The following is a 17,887-nucleotide window of genomic DNA, read 5'->3' as shown; positions in this document are numbered from 1 at the left end:
TTCAGGGCCCATTTGTACGTTCAAAATAAAATTGGGGTCAAATACCTTGTTTTTTTCATTAAAACACATTACAGATAGCGAAATCACAGTTATTTTATGCACAAGTTAAAATTTAATTAGACATATCAATTAAGAATACAGGGTCTTAGGGCTTCTTTCTTGAAAAAAACCACAACACAAATTGTCCTATCAAATTCAGTATCATTATTTGCCCTTGATTTCAAAAGCATTTACTCTTAAATACACTTATATTAACGGCACTTGGTTCTTTGATAGTTTAATCTTAAATTTCAAATTATAGATATTTCTGTTGCATGTATATTGAATGATATTTATTATAACTATAACATTTTTAAATCAAAATAGTATTTCTCAAACATGCAGTGATGATCAGAAAAAGACATCCGATCACCGTATAAGTACAGATTCATTTACTATAAAGGTCGCGGGAAACTTTGGGAAAGTAAAGGGACTTTTATTCTACAAGTATGTGTAGGTAGATCTCTTGTGATAAAAAAACACCACCCACTGATAGACTGTTGTAAACCGTTCCATTGCATTTATTTTGAATTCTATTTCAGAATTTATTGCTCATTTAAAAGCTTTGAAGTACAAATCTAATTATCGTCGACTTCCTTTTGAAAGCTTAAACGTACGAATCTTACTACCATTCATTTCATTTATTTAGTCAGGAAAACTACAACATGAACGTGTATAAATCTAGTGTTTTTGATAGTTCAATTTATCAAAAATAAACATGGGGCATACTTTTCAACTCTAGCACTACAAGATCATGTTTTTTTTAATTATTTTTTGTTTGTTTGTTTTGTTTTATTATGTCCATTTGAACAAAAAGCTTTCTAATCAATTCCTTTCTAAAACAAGGGGGTCGAGATTATTCTTCGCGTAATTTTGACTTCTTTACCAAGTCATGAATGACTAAATATGACTAAAACTGCATTTTAATAAGATACCGGATTTTTTTTTAAATGTGTCGAGAAGGACTATTTTTACCCATATAAAATTTCTATTGATAGTAATTATATAAATGACCCTGTAGATACAACTTATTTTTTTCTTTATTGAACTACTTAATGGAAAAACCAATGCTTCCCTCCCCATAACATAAAGGTTGTGCCCGCATACAGATGATAAAAGTACCCCACACACTGACACCCGATACCAGGGGCCGTGTCATCGAAGGTGTCTTAGGACTAAGATATGTCTAAAGATCAACTTCTTATGATATGTTTTTGCTCTTAATCGTGTTATCGAATAGATCTTATCTGAGGATATGTCCTAGTTTTGGTCCAAGCTTTATGACTCATAATAAGCTGTCTTATGATAGTCTTCAGACCATTTTAACTTTTAGGATAATTTTATGATGTTCTACCATGCAAACAAACATGACTGATTTCGTGATTATGCACGGTATAAATTGTATTCATTTAAATCAAATTTGTTTCTTTATTTTCTTCCTTTTATTCGATAAGAAATATTTTGAAATTTATATATTCATTTATTTCTAATACTAGTATAAGATTAAAGTTTAAGCATGATGTGCATGTGTGCAAATTTAAAGTACCATACAGAAAGTCTACTTTCTTTGTATATTCTTGATGAAATAATTGCATCATTAAACGGCAACGAGAAAATTAGGATAGCTAACGATCGCTGTTATTTCCGATATGGTTAAATCCTAGCACTTAAATTGAAATGGTCGTTTATGTCTATCTATGAACACCAAAATATAACTGAAATTATTGTTTACTAATGAATTGTAAGCTAACACTTCCTTTTTTCTGCCAAATTACATATTTTCGAAGGATTTTTTTTAATTCAAGGTACTTTATAATTATGGATAGCAGGAGGCGTTACCTTAACATGCTTCCTTGATGCATTTCACTTACATTTTGTGAGCGTAACTTAAACCAACGAATAATGTTATAAGAAACACTAAGTTTCAGGGGCCGTGTCATCGAAAGTGTCATAAGATTTGTCCTCCTAAGATATGTCTTATGACTGTCTTATGATATGTCTCAGACTGTACATCGAAGCTATCCTAATGCTGAGTTCACGCGTAATTCGAATTCGATTCGAATTAACTAATTCGAATTAGTTTAATTCGCATTCGAAACGTTTTACGTCCTAACGTCAATTCTAATTCGAATTGAAATTCGCGTCAACTTCGCTTTACTGTCCAAACAACGTTAACTTTTAATTCGGATTAACAAAAACGTATTTCTAATGCGAATTAGTTAATTCTAATTAGCTAGTTCGAATCAATTCGAATTAAAAAAAGAAGAGTGTGTGAACGCGATTAACGAATTCGGTTAAATGTCCGTGTGAACGAGGCATAAGATAATCTTAACAAAGATGTCCTATCGTAGTCCTTAGTGCAATTTGTTCGTTGCCGTATAATGATGCAACTATTCTAACAAGGATATATACAAAACTAGTAGTGTTTCTGTATGCTACATTAGGTTTGCACACATTTTATGCTTAAACTTAAATCTTTTATAATAATATAAATGTAAGTTTCAAAATATTTTTAATCGAATAAAAGGAAGAAAATAAAGAAGTAAATGTCATTTAAAATAAATACAATTTATACTGTTAAATTGTGTACACATTCATATACGGCTATGTAAAATGTTATATGTTTAGCTATAAATAATTAGATGAGACGAACTGCCAATCTGTTTAGATTTTTGTATTTCAAAAGAGAAATCTCGTTTTATCTTAATATAAAAACTCAGGACATAAATAATTCGTTTAAAACAGTTTAAGTTTCGTGGAGCTGAAACGTTGGCCATAATAAAAGTTCATAAAAGTTAAAATGATCTGAAGACTATAACGAAACAGCTTATTAGTTCTAAAGTTTGGACCAAAATCTAGGACATATTATAAGATAAGATCTTTTCGATAATACAACTAACATAAAAAAATATTCTAAGATGATCTTTTGACATATCTTAGTCATAAGACACCCTCGATGACACGGCCCCTGAGATAAATATGGAGGAATTTCCTTAACTAAGTAAAGTCTCAACCTAAGCTGTATGCATACGGTTCAAAACATTTTTACAAAAATGGATTTGAAGTCATTTTTATAATGCTGTCAAGTTAAGATTTATATAAAATTCAGTAATTTTTCAAAATGCCTGTAGCATATATGTATGTTTTGACAGTGTTTTAATAATAAATATTTATATGTAAACATTATCTGTTACTTAGGGTGGTGTACCTAAAATATCCCAGAAGTAAACATAATTAATTATAGAAAATAATAAACTGTTTTGTTAACTTCTTTCACGTTTCATAAAAAAAAATTAAAAAATAGCAGGGATACATTTGAATATTGTCCACTAGACATATCAAAGATCTTTAAGATATATTTTTTCTAAATATTTGGGCGGATGACTCATCGCCCGTTCGATTTTGTCGCTGGAGCTTGTGTATAAATTATGTGGGTGTGACTGAATAATAAGTATTTGAATTTAATTGAATGGAAACTGCTGAATACAATTTAAAATTGAACCAGGATCCGTCTCATCGTTTTTTACTCCCTGGAGTTTTCTTTCAGATTTGTATCCAATCAAAATCGACAGATGTAAAGATTGGAAAGTGTTTCCCCATGAGGAAGTGGACTATATGACTGACACAACGTGAGATCAGAGATCGTACAATTTGGTACGTTCATAATGTGATCCTGGTGAACACTATATAAAACACAGAATGATTGATACAAGTCGAAAGGTTCTTCATCTTTTACAAAATGTGGTAAGACATTTTTTCTTCTTAAAAAACATTCTTCTAAAATGAAATACTGGTTTAATATGCTATATGTTTAAATAAATTTATCAATGCTTAACTTTAAATCTTTTTCATTGTTTTTTTTTTTTTTTAAATCTTCAAAAATTAGTAATACTCTGCAATTTTCTCATTTTTTTAACAAGTTTAAAGCATGGTACGTTCCAGTTGCATACGATTTGTTTTAAAAGAACACACATTCAGGGGGTACGTACCATTTTTAGGGGATTAAGTTGATAACGGTTTATTTGTCCAACGAAATTCAAATTTATATAGGGTTACATATACGTGCACACTTTTGCACATCAACGAAATCAAATATTCACGTACATACTTTTTTTCTCAATCCACGAAAATTGGAACCCACAAAAATAAATGTATATATTAACAGTAATGAATTATATCGATATTTTATTCCGTCTTTACCTAAGTCTATCTAAAGCTATCTATCCTTATGTTTGACTTACCAGTATTTCCTTCAAGTTCAATCATTTTGTTCTCAAAATACAAATTAGTTTTTGAATGTTTTAGGAAGGAAGTGTTTGCATCATTAGTACTTTTATCCATCCTTGGGCCAACAGGATGTCTTCAGATATCCAATTTAAACACTCTAATGAAAGGCACATTGACGCAAATAAACAAACCATCAAAAACACCAGGAATAATACCAGGAAAAACACCAGGAATAACACCAGGAAAAACACCAGGAATAACAAAGCCAAAGATTGACATACAGAATGCTGCCCCGCAACCTGGTGGCGAAATACCAGCTAAAATATCCCCAATAGCACCCCCAACGAAGGCCATGGAAACGGCACTGAAAACAGCCACAGCTAAAGTCAAGAACGATGAACTGACTGAACAAAAAATGCCAAGTAATGAACATTTATATATCTTTTATATATCTTATCAATCCTTTCTTATCTTATAATTCTGGTACCTTTGATAAGTTTTATCTCATTGGTTAAAATTATAACTAGTGTGGGGTTGTTTATGATCTCAGAAGATGATTTGCTCTGATTTAAAACCGTTTAGCAGCTCCGAGTGAGTTGAAACTTTTTTTAGATGAGGCGATTTATAATTACTGATATATGGGATGACGTTAAAAAGATAATGAATATATGTTAACACTTTTTTTCAATTAGATTTTGATACACCAAACAGTCAAACAGAAGGATTTGGTCCTCATCTATTGACCAGTCCTGAAGCCATCAATATCAGTGAATCTGCCCGTGTCATGATAGAAACTGCAAAGAATGCAATGAAAAAGTAAGTTTTGTTTATTGATTATATCCTTAAAAAAGGCATGTTGACGATGCAAATCTATTTGCTTTAAAATCGACACATTCATCTATATGACGTAAATGCATTTGATTTCCCATGAACTAATATTGAGTTCATTTAACTACAACATCTCTGCCGATTTTTTTTTATGTAAACCTCTTACTTTCATATTCAAAAACTAAAGAACTCAATTTTTTAAAGTTAAAAATCGGCAAATATTAAAAAGTAATCGAAGGAGTCGCTCTTGATTCTAGACTTCTGATAAAATGTGATGTTATAAACTTGCTTTATTTCGGATTTTTCCCCCGTCAAAAACAGCCCTCATTTCTTTGCACAAGTAAATAATCGAGCACATGTAATGAAGCCATTCATCTGGTTTCTTATCAGTCTTGATGAAACGCGTAAACGTAGATTCTAAATTCATTCAAACCACTAAGGATTTTACTACTCACATGCGTAGATAGGCTAAGCTTGAATATGCAGACAGGGTATATAATGCGACATTCCCGTCTTAGAGTCTCTATCATCTACGTTGCCAGCTGAGGAAATGTAAACTCTAAGACGAAAATGTCACATTACATACCATATCTAAGACCTGAATAACATAAAGTGCCTTAAAGGGGCACTGGCTACGATATATATAAAAAAATAAAGTATGATTTTTTTTAGATCAATCATTAATCAAATTGGAATAATGAAATAATAATTTGCTTTTAGCAATCAATTTCCTTTAATTTTGTTGAAATAAGCGATTAAACATAATTTTTGACTGATTCACTTGCAAGTGAAAACGTCATCATCATTCTAACCGGTATTCATGTGAACTTCAAGTTAACCCCTAGCTAGAGATTGACAACGCATGCATTGTACGTGTACTGGTTATTTAAAGAAAAAGAATGTCAACAATGAAAGTGAAACTACGGTAAATCATTTGATTACTTATTCGATGCACATAAAATCATTCTTATATGGTTAAAAACAATGAGAAACATCTATTTTTAATCTATAAAATAAAATCAAACAGACCTATAAAAATGCAATTGCACGCGTTGGTTTAATCTATTCGTATCTTTATTTTTGTTTACATCGCTTATATGGTCATCTGAGGTCAAATCGATAGTTAATTAGATGGCGTCTGGACTAAAATACACACGAAACGAACCTATATATTATCTACCCCATGCTCTGTAAACTGTTTATTTTAGACTTTTGATAGTTTCGATAAATGTTTTACATTGTTATAAACCAAATATGAGAATTTGAGTCAAATCGGTTACAATGAATTTGACAGCTAGTGCCCCTTTAAACATTATGATGGTGATAATGAACAATTTTATTCAAATCTATATGTCAAAAAGAAGAAAAAACCCAATAAAATACATGGTTAAGAATGATTTACACTATCTCTGTGATAATTAATATTGCAATAACTCTTATATCTTGTTGGTAAGTTCCCTATCCAATAATATCTTTTTTTTAGCTTGCAGTTTAAATGTCCCTGGCCGTAAAACACAAATCCTGATCAACCCACTTTACAATACCTATTCGTTTTGATGAATGTTATTAATGCATTTTTACGGCACATGTACATCCTAAATTATATATTCATTTTGATCAAGTAGAGGTTATTCCACACCATGTATTGTCAATTGTTTTAGGTTTGGACGATCCAAGAGCAACCGACTTTTTTGGTGACCCCCTCCCTCTAGCCAGAGACATTAGTGTTAAAGTTCACACCGTCAGCGACTCAACAACTCAGATGAACGATTTGAGCCATTTCAGTATGGAGTTCGGCCAATTCGTTAGTCACGATATACAGATGAATGCTTTATCAAAAGGTAAAGTAATGAAGAACTAACTGTATTTAACTGCAAGACTCTATTTAGTCTTAATCATATGGCCATTATTTGTTATAATTGTCACACATTATTTTGGTAATTGACATGATTGCATGACTTTATCTTTATTTAAGTTATTGTTTAACCACATTTCCTTGTACTAATCCTCATATACGTCTTTTGAAAATGAAATGCTGATGACATAGACGATATAGATAATTCTATTTCTCAAAGGTCACGTAGTCAATATAATCTTTCTATAAAAAAGACATATAGATGACGAAATTGCGAAATGGTTCTTTCTTAAAAGACTCTTAGTCGACGAAGCTGTTATAAAAATGTGTCTTTCACTAAGGACACAATGTCGATATATATATAACTCTTTTGGGGAGACATATATGTGGAAGCAAAATCTAAAAATATTTCATCAGTTCACAAAACGCCAAAAATGTATTTAATTCACTGTATATACAAACCTATGCAATTCATAATTCTTTCATCTCCATTTCAGGACGCGGGTATATGTCTAATCTGAACTGCTGTCGACCCCCCAACAGATAAGTATATAAAGCTATTTCGATTCAATTTTCTTAATATAGTCAATGAACATCACAAAGTTTGAAGAAAAAGATGATGTTCGTTTCAATTTAGGAATTTCAATATCATACGATGATTTTACAGTGATTTATAGGAGAATACTTTGGCATTGGAATCATTTATTAAACTGTTTTTAAATCTTGAAAAAATGTGGTTTTCATGTTGAAGATTTTTTTTTAACATAGTTAGTATTTTATTTGTGTCGTAGTTGTTAGAAGTGCTCGTCTATTCTATCATAGCAAGTTCATTAACGTTAACTTACAAGTGTTTTAAGCATTTCAAATTTTCGTTTCATAGCATTCTTTAAAAAAAGTGTACTCCTTCAAACAGCAAACATCAACTCAGTGGAAAATTACTTGTTGATTTTACCGAGTGATACTCGAGTACTGTGAAAGTACTTTAATTCGTGTGTATCAATTTTCGTGGTTTGAGCAAAATTTACATAATCTTGGGTTTTTTTAATTCGTGAATTTTAGTTTTCTAAACAAAAATATTGAAAAATTATAGAAACGAAGGTTATAAATAGTCTGGATTGAAGGAAATTGCAAAATAAACATTGACCGTGTAAATCGTAGTGATAACACTTATTAACGCATGATAAAGTGATCAACAGATTCAAGACCATCAAATGTGTTAATTAGGCCATACACATGTCACCTTAAGAAAACAGAAACATAAACAAATGCTATAAACGTATTTTGAATTGTCAAATAATTCTTATCAAAATCAAGCCAACCATGAAAATGAACGAGAACTATGAGGATATAAAATGAACACTTTATCATGCTAGCATATCAATACCGGAAATTTGAGATCAAAAGTTGTACAGTTTTGGTTATTTAAGATTAAATGGATATAATCTTGCATGCGGTTGTAGTTAGGTGACTGCCATTAAAGTATTCTCAGATTAGGCGTTATTCAAGATATTCTGTAGATCATATCAGTAGTCCAACCTACCAATGTGGATCTTTCCATGTCTTGAATTGGACAATGGTTGTTTTATTTCGTTGGACACTTAAATTCGTGGATAAAGTCATCCACGAAAACCAAGAAAATTGGTACATCACGAATAAAAGTTCTTTCACAGTATTCAGTCGGTAAAATATCTATAAAAATCAACACACATTGTGCAAAGAAAGGCCAGAACCGACTCAAGCGATACCTACTGATGTACGTAGATAAAACATTGTAAATTGACATGGTCGTTGGCTTGAAGACATCCAAGAAAAGTTGGATCATTGATGTAAATAATCAACTGTGACCATATGCTATGTATCTACAGTCCAGACATTAACACGAATAACATTATTTCAAACGTTTCGAAAGTTTGTATTAGGACCCCCTAAAAAAAGGAAAAAAAATAGCAATTAATATTAAGTTATCCGATTAACGTTCAAAAATAAATCAATGGTCTAAAAAAACCCAGACAATGTTCTATTAGGAAACAGACATTTCGAGGATAATTTTGATCTACCTAGCGTTACTTGAGTATTCGCGTACTCTTTGACATCTTTAAGACTTAGTATCGATCAATATTCACTAACGGCAAGGTTTGTGCCTGATGTTCATATGATGAAATCATAATCTTTCAGTCAGTTTAATTGAAGTCTGGAGCTGGCATGTCAGTTAACTGCTAGTAGTCTGTTGTTATTTATGTATTATTGTCATTTTGTTTATTTTCTTTGGTTACATCTTCTGACATCAGACTCGGACTTCTCTTGAACTGAATTTTAATGTGCGTATTGTTATGCGTTAACTTTTCTACATTGGTTACAGGTATAGGGGGAGGGTTGAGATCTCACAAACATGTTTTACCCCGCCGCATTTTTGCGCCTGTCCCAAGTCAGGAGCCTCTGGCCTTTATTAGTCTTGTATTATTTTAATTTTAGTTTCTTGTGTACAATTTAGAAATAAGAATGGCTTTCATTATCACTGAACTAGTATATATTTGTTTAGGGGCCAGCTGAAGGACGCCTCCGGGTGCGGGAATTTCTCGCTACATTGAAGACCTGTTGGTGACCTTCTGCTGTTGTTTTTTTATTTGGTCGAGTTGTTGTCTCTTTGACACATTCCCCATTTCCATTCTCAATTTTATAGTATTCATATAGTTATTGTATCCCTATAACCATAACATATGATTATCAGTGTTTTCTTTGTCTTAGAAAAAACCTCATCCGTTCTGTTTGATAGTTGAAAGCATAGATGGATTTTTCTTGTGTATATCTTACTTCATCTGATCTGTAACTTTATTTTTACCAGTCCTAACTGTTTCCCAATTCCACTGCCATCAAACGATCCATTTTACGGCAGCTTTAACAGAACTTGTATGAACTTTGTAAGAGCACTCGGTGTAACTAAATTGGACTGCACACTTGGTAAGTATGAAGCATACATATAACACTTTCTCTGAATTGTTTGGACTATTTGATAGCATGACTGTGTGTATAGCGAATCCTGTAAAATAGCGCTTAAGCAAAACATTTTACTAACAACAAATAGAAGTAAAAGCAGAAAAGATATATCGAATGGCAATACAAAAATAATGCACAATAAAGTCAGACAATACCCTGACGAAAAAGGAAAAAAAATGGCGTAAATAACCAACAATCAATCAATCAAGTATATTACATACCCCTTAATGTAGTTTTGATGACAAACAAACTGATGTACTATTCGTACAAATTTGTCGATGGAAATACCAGGGTAATGTTTCTCCCGCTGAAAGCTTCGGATACCCACCAAACTCCTTCCAATAGACCTTCGCTGCTTAGGCTGAATTGTTAAACTTTATTTAAAATCTCCATAGATTACTATTTATTAGATAAATAGTAATCTATGGAGATTTTAGTGTTCTTTCACTAAATAATTAAAAATTTGGTGACTATGTGGAACGCATCTATCCCATCGAACTAGAGATAAAGGATACTACAGATACAGTTAAGTCGGCTTCATATCTTGACCTATATCTAAATATTGACAATGAGGATCGGTTGAAAACAAAACTTTCCGACAAAAGAGATGATGTCAGCTTTCCAATTGTAAACTTTCCATTCCTAAGTAGCAAAATTCTAGCAGCACCTGATTACGGAGTATATATCTCCCAATTGATACGATATTCCCGTGCTTGCATTTCCTATCATGATTTTCTTGATAGAGGATTGCTGCTCACAAGGAAGCTATTAAACCAAGAGTTCCAAAAGGTGAAGTTGAAATCATCCCTTCGTAAATGTTACGGACGCCATCACGAGTTGGTTGACCGTTATGGAATGACCGTTTTACAAATGATATCGGATATGTTCCTTACGTCGTAACTTCAATCCCCTTCCCTTTCATGAATGTGACCTATCGGATTTGTTATCACATAAGCAACACGACGGGTGTCACATGTGGAGCAGGATCTGCTAACCCTTCCGGAGCACCTGAGATCACCCCTAGTTTTTGGTGGAGTTCGTGTTGTTTATTCTTTAGTTTTCTATGTTGTGTCATGTGTATTGTTTGTCTGTTTGTCTTTTTCATTTTTAGCCATGGCGTTGTCAGTTTGTTTTAGATTTATGAGTTTGACTGTGCCTTTGGTATCTTTCGTCCCTCTTTTACTATTGTTCCTCTATTGTGTCCAATCTATATCTTTTTGTTTAAAAAACAAATCTTAACATTTACTGATACGCGTTGTTGAACTGTCGGTGTGAAAATTTCAACAACCAATTATGAAACCCTAAAATTGAAAATGTATTGGTTAAAACATTTTTCTTTGTTTCAAACCTTTGACCTTTAATTCAAGACATTTTTCATCCAATTGAAGTTAGTTCACAACTATCTATATAATGAAATACAATCATACATGTACATAAACGTTCATATTAGTGCACCATGTAACTTTTCTTTTGAAATGTTTGATAAAATCTGTGGTCATTCGTATCATAACAATTTTACATAGTAAGCCGACCCGTTTTGCAATCACGTTAAGTTAAAGAATAGAACCAGGTGTAATCCACCATTTTACATAAGAAAATTACAAATATGACATTTGTTATCAATTCGTTTAATGCGTTTGAGCTTTTGATAATACAATTTGATTACGGACTTTCCGTTTTGAATTTTCCTCGGAGGTCGGTATTTTTGTTATTTTACCTTGTTTTTATAACGCTAAACTCTATGATATAGATTAAGTAATATGTGGTTTATATAAAGGAGAAAGCAGCACAAGGGCAAGCTATTGCAAGAACTATGAATTCAAAGAGTAATCAATAACATCCAAGTCGGGCACCTTAAAGGTCTTAAATGATCCACTGCATCGAAATAAGACTATGCAACAAGAACTGCACACAAAAAAAAATCAGTATTCCTCAAGAAAAAATACGAAAATGTATGTGTAAAATGTCGTCCTTTTATTTCAGGAGAAAGACAGCAGTTAAACATGAATACCCACTTTCTGGATGGTTCTGCTGTTTATGGTTCTAATAAAGTTACTGCCAACAGTCTCCGTCAATTCTCTGGTGGTAAGTAATAATTAACTACCCCTGTAATACATGATAAGTTAACTTATATTTCCTTCAGAGTTTTCGCAAAATCTATGAAATACAAACTTAATTAAGTAGTGTACTTATATCATAACATAAAGATGAATTCATTGCAAATAATAATTTAACTGGTTGGAAAACAAAATATCGGCCCAACGTCGATTGTTATGATTGAAATTCTACAGGGTAATTATTTCACAACAAACCAGAAAGTAACACAAAAGTAAGCCTTAATGGACATTCTCTAACGAGTTATTGGTTTTTTTGTTTTTTTTTGGTCTCAAAGTGGAATCAAAGCGTTGCCACTAGCATGATTAAACGAATTTATGAAGTATTATTATCAGAAAATTAATCAAATCTAGAATATACTTTTTTTTAAATAAAATCCTCTTGCTTACATACATTTTTACTATTCAGGTCGATTGAAATCTACCAATAATCAGTTACTACCTAAGGACATACCAAATGCTTCATCATGTAGATTACCACCAGGAAATCCAAATATTAAGTGTTTTAAAGCAGGTATGTAACAAATATTAACATGACTCCAAATTCAGAATAGTTAGATACTAGTATGTACCGTTTATTAGGTTGTCCGTATATTGATATTGTAAAATATGAGCTGCGGGTCACACTATGAAGCTTTTTGTCGCGTGAGCGCAGCAAAGGAGTTCGAAACGTTTTCATATTAATAGTGTGTCGAGCATCTTTACAATATCAATATGCAGATAACCTGATAATCGATTGCGTATCACGATTGCATGACATAAACATTTTTTTCTTTGTTTCACCAACAACCGAAAGATGACTTGATCAGTGCGCGTCATACCTATCAAAGTCGGATCATACATTATGGCGTCGCTTATATGTCAGCGTCAAATTTATTAAAACCGTATTAACATATTTTAAGTCACAAAGACTGTATATGCAATTTTATAAAGAGCAGTGTGATACAGACATTGGGACGACCGATTACAAAATTTTGATTTTTTTTAAATACTTAGGCTTTTCTACCTCAGGCATAGATTACCTTAGCTGTATTTGGCAAAACTTTTAGGAATTTTGGTCCTCAATGCTCTTCAACAAATACGGTTGGAGACATCGATAAGTGAATATTTTATTTTGACATTTTTTTTTATAACGTTGTAGATACAGTTTTCCCTTTATTACTACAAAATGTTACCTGTATTTATGAAAATAGTAATAAACATATATTCATTTTTTTTTTTAAATTTCATATTTTTTTTTCGGGTAAACAATTGAATCGCAATGTTGTATTTGTAACAATAAAAGTTTGTTATTCAACATTAATATAATTATAGGTCAAAATGATGTGAATGCAAGCATAAAGATTGAATTACGATTAACCAACAAATAAAAACAAAACATTATTAATTCAAATATACATGTACAAAATCTATTGAGTACATGCAGTTTAAAGGAAAGTTTCGACTTACCTTCATTTAAATTTATTTGTTTGCTTGGTAGGAGATCCAAGAGTCAATCAACAACCAGCTTTAATGGCATTACAAACAATTTGGATGAAAGAACACAATCGCATAGCCAACAGACTAACACAATTGAATGGGTGGAATGATGAAAGAGCGTACCAAGAAGCCAGAAAAATTATTGGTGCCATGATACAACACGTGACCTATAATGAATACTTACCTCATATCCTTGGTAACCAACAAATGATAGATTTCGATTTGAAACCAAAAGCATCCGGGTATTTTACTGGATATGATCAAACGACTAAACCCCAGATTAGAAATGGTTTCTCTGCCGCAGCCTTCAGATTTGGACATAGCATGGTCAGACAGAGATTAGCATATAACGGCCCATCACATTCTAATCAAAGCCCGCTACTTCATAATGAATTCCTTCGACCAGATAAGCTGTATGATGCAAATGGGGGTGTTAGTTCTGTAACAAGAGGCCTTTATGAAGAATTTTCTCAAAAAGTCGACAGGAAAATTACCAAGGAACTAACAGAAAGGCTTTTTGAGAGAACACATGGTTTTGGAAGTGACCTTGCAGCCATTAACGTACAGAGAGGAAGAGATCACGGACTGGCTGGTTATAACATTTGGAGGATGGTCTGTGATTTGACACCCGCTGATGATTTTACAGTTGGTGTATTGGGAGGTTTAGAGCATCATTCAGCAGTCGAAGCGCTGGCCCTTAAAAACACCTACAGGTACGTCGTAATTTCATATTTTCCAATCATATTCATATACATATATCAGTGATTATTAAAAAACTTTCAAAAATGAATACTTTTTTCATCATTTTCATTTACATGTTTTATTCTTTGTTTGTCCTGAAATTAAAAATGACAAAATGTTCAATTTCGAAGAGAGACATGGGAAAAATTAAGAATCTATTGTGCAAGAGACATACTTTTATTTTCGGTTACTTACCACAATGTATATTTTTTCATTAGTTCGCCATGGGACATCGACTTGTTTACCGGTGGTGTATCAGAAACCCCAATACCAGGAGGGAAAGTCGGACCTACGTTTGCCTGTATGATAGGATTACAATTTCGTGCCTTGAAATTAGGTGATCGATTCTTTTATGAAAGTAATACTGACGTAAAGTTTACTACAGCACAGCTGACAGAAATTAAGAAGGCAACTATGGCTAGAATCATTTGCGAAAATACTAACATCAACAGCATTCCTTCGGACGTTTTCAGGAAGACTTCTGCCAGGTAAGATAATAGCAAAAGAACTTATCGATTTAGGTGACAAAATCAATGGGCTGCTAATGTCGGTACCACAATAATTACAATAATTATCATTGAAGGTAAAAATAGGTTATGGGATATTTTGGCATATTTATCTCAATTATAAGTCTTGTTTTCCTCCTTTAGTGTGACATGATATGTGGAGCACGATCTGCTTACCCTTCCGGAACACATAAGAAAACCAGTAGTTTTGTTAAAAGGGGTTCGGTGTTGCTGTTGATTTAGTTTCACGTGTTGTTTTGGTGCTTTTTAATTCTTCAATGTCTGTATTGTTTATACCAGTATCATGAATATCGTGATTTAGATTTATACAATTTCAAAATTTTAAATTCGATCAATTACATTTTTTTCAAAATTTATATGACCGATGTTTTACAAATTGGGTGATGTATTTGGGTCAAAAAAGAGACACTTACCACGCAATCCGCTAATGCAATAATTACTTGACATAACTTATCAACGTATTGTTTTATATAGTAGTAGCAGGGTGTCACCTGTGAAGCAGGATATGATAACCCTTTCGGAGCACCTGAAGCCACTCGGTTTTTCGTGTTGCTAGTGTCGCTCAGTCTTGGTTTTCTCTCTTGTTTTGCTACTGATGTTTGTCTTTTTATGGTTATTCGATTTTTTTAACCATGACAATGTCAGTTCGTTTTCGACTTACCGGGTATACGACTTTGAATATTGATTTGGTATATGTCGTCTCTTTTGTCATCAGTTTTATTACAATAATTATACTTTTCTTGCGAACTTATAACCGAAATGGTCATAAAAAGAACATGCAAACCATTGAAGAATATAAGTTCGGCACTCACACACAAGGTTATTTCAAACCCTTCATAAGTAACAATGTAATCTTTGTTTTTAACAGAATTGATATTTAATCATAACTCAGTAATGAGTCAGTAATGGCTCAGTAGCATCAATGACAAATCTAATATTATTCTTGTAGTAACTCCGAGAAAAGTTGTTCATCTCTACCGGAAGTGAATCTTCAGAAATGGCAGAATTGTGTTAATGGTGGATGGTCTAGTTATGTAACAATAAACGGATGCACAAAAAGGAGAAGATGTAACAGACGTGCACCAAACGGCTGTGGGAAACGATGTCTGGGGTCGCCAATAAAGTTCACATGTGGAAGTATTTTAAAAAAAAATCAAGAAATTTAAGTGCTCGGGGTAGAGGAGATCTCCCGTAAAATTATATTGATAATGCTTGATTAATAACATACCCAATCATCACAAATCAGGTAAAAGTTACGAACAAAAACAGATTTCAAAAACTTTGCGAAGCATTAATATTCAAAAACAGTTCTTACAACACCACAACATGTACATAAGCAACTAACAATATTCCTTAAAAAAAATTGAGGATTAAAACATTTAGTTTTAGGTAAATTGATATAAACATACACATAAAACAGTGATAAAGTTGAAAAAGATTCATTAGATATGTATTTTATAATTCCATCAGTATGTGATGAAAAAATGGTAGGGTGAGAAAAAGACCAAAGCTCAAATATATGTTACTGACTTATTTACTCTCCAATAAAAGTTACCAAAAAAAGCTTGTTTGCCTTTTTTCATTGTGTTTAATCATGAATTTTATTATTTTAGGCCGTGTTCACATTGACCTAAACTCGGTGTTTTGTTAGTGTACCTCACGCGTAAACAAAACACAATTACGTTCCCATTGATAAAACTCAATGTTTACATGTAGTATAAATCATGTTTTGTCTACATGCAGTCGATAGTCAATGTAGGCCTTGTGTAGGTTAAGTGTACACAAAATTGAAAATTTTATGTGCACGCAATGAAATTAAGATTTTATGATCAAACTTAAGTACCGGTAAGGTTTAATAATGTATTCTTTCTGAATTCCCCATATAGAGCCCTTCAAAGCTATGCCTCATGGGAAAATTCCCATGATGCATCCTTCTTAACGAGGCTGAATATGGAAAGATTTGAATTCATAATTTTTTTTATTTTTTTTTTTGTGTGTTTGAGTTGCTTTAAAACATTGCCTAATTTCCTCAGTATGCAAAAGTAACGATGGAGTTATCTCATTGACAAAAGTACCCTTTTCCATCAATTAAAATGCCATTTCAAAAAGAACTTCTTAATCAATCATTTTATTACTTCCAGTTGTATATAACAAATGTGGTCTTTTCCACAAAATTATAATAACGAAATCAAAAATTGTCTGCATGCTAACTGTCCCCACGAAATAAAAGTTCTATAAACCGTCTTTTTCGTCTTCTTTTTTTATATTAACTGACAACAATCTCTCTTGTCTTCTTAAGTTTGATCATAAAATCTTAATTTCATTGCGTGCACTTCGTGCACTTATAAAATTTTCAATTTTATTTCTCAAACTTAAGTAAGGTTTAATAATGTATGTTCAAAGTTGTTTAATTATTTATGTATATATACACTATATTACACTATATACAAACAGATTTATCAAATTGTTTTGTTTGTTTTGTTTTGTTATGATTTTTTTTTTATTTTATTTTTTTATATAAACATTTTTACACTACTTTAAGTTTTCCTTTTTGGGTTTCTGTATAATCGCAGTTTAAGGACAGTTGATTGGAAGCTACCTGCTTCAATCTCTGTTTCTAGTGGTTTGTGGTAGAATTTTTCAAACGTTCCCCTAGATCGCCAATTTGCTATATTCATAATTTGTTTTATTGAAACTCCGAACTTGTTTGCTTTTGATGTACTCGCACCCCGAGTTGAATGTGGTTTGAAAATGTCAGTATCTATGCCTGCAGATTCTAGCATACGTTTTAACCAATGCGCAATTGTGCATGATTTGACAGGTTTGTGAGGTTTAATAAAACTAATGATCAATTGATTACACTCATTAGGACGAAGACTCACGGTTTTATCAATGTAGTCTAAGATACATTGAACGACATTAAGATTGTCATTCTCCCGGAAGGAGCTTAATGTTATTTAGTATGGTTGTGAACCAGTCTTTCTAGTCTTTGTAAGTTTTACCATTGTAAAAATAATTTCATTTGTACGAACATTCATATAATTCATATCCAGTTTCTGAATGTCCGACGACCTACTCGCTGA

At 32.3% G+C, this 17,887-nt stretch overlaps 1 protein-coding gene across 1 annotated transcript; it reads left to right on the top strand.

Moving 5' to 3' along the window:
* The first annotated feature begins 3,640 nt into the window (after positions 1-3,640).
* LOC139503689 (chorion peroxidase-like) lies at positions 3,641-16,354 on the top strand. The gene is made up of 11 exons (XM_071293516.1): positions 3,641-3,783; positions 4,345-4,688; positions 4,959-5,086; positions 6,578-6,935; positions 7,447-7,492; positions 9,789-9,907; positions 11,927-12,028; positions 12,467-12,571; positions 13,538-14,249; positions 14,496-14,765; positions 15,754-16,354. Exons 4-11 carry the CDS (start codon positions 6,857-6,859, stop codon positions 15,968-15,970), a joined length of 1,650 nt encoding a protein of 549 aa, XP_071149617.1. The 5' UTR covers positions 3,641-3,783; positions 4,345-4,688; positions 4,959-5,086; positions 6,578-6,856; the 3' UTR covers positions 15,971-16,354.
* Positions 16,355-17,887: the final 1,533 nt, after the last annotated feature.

This window comes from Mytilus edulis, chromosome 14 (genome assembly GCF_963676685.1).
Source record: "Mytilus edulis chromosome 14, xbMytEdul2.2, whole genome shotgun sequence".
In the NCBI taxonomy this organism is placed as follows: domain Eukaryota; kingdom Metazoa; phylum Mollusca; class Bivalvia; order Mytilida; family Mytilidae; genus Mytilus; species Mytilus edulis.
Note: the sequence above shows the minus strand (reverse complement) of the source record. Positions and strands in the feature narration are given on the sequence as shown.

What these genes read in the sequence shown, in the direction of transcription:
- LOC139503689 (XM_071293516.1), top strand. Translation starts at nt 6,857, where the DNA reads ATGAACGATTTGAGCCATTTCAGTATGGAGTTCGGCCAATTCGTTAGT. An exon ending in TATTAAGTGTTTTAAAGCAG is followed by an intron (nt 12,572 to 13,537) that starts GTATGTAACAAA and finishes TTTGCTTGGTAG; the next exon opens with GAGATCCAAGAGTCAATCAA. An exon ending in TTCAGGAAGACTTCTGCCAG is followed by an intron (nt 14,766 to 15,753) that starts GTAAGATAATAG and finishes TTATTCTTGTAG; the next exon opens with TAACTCCGAGAAAAGTTGTT.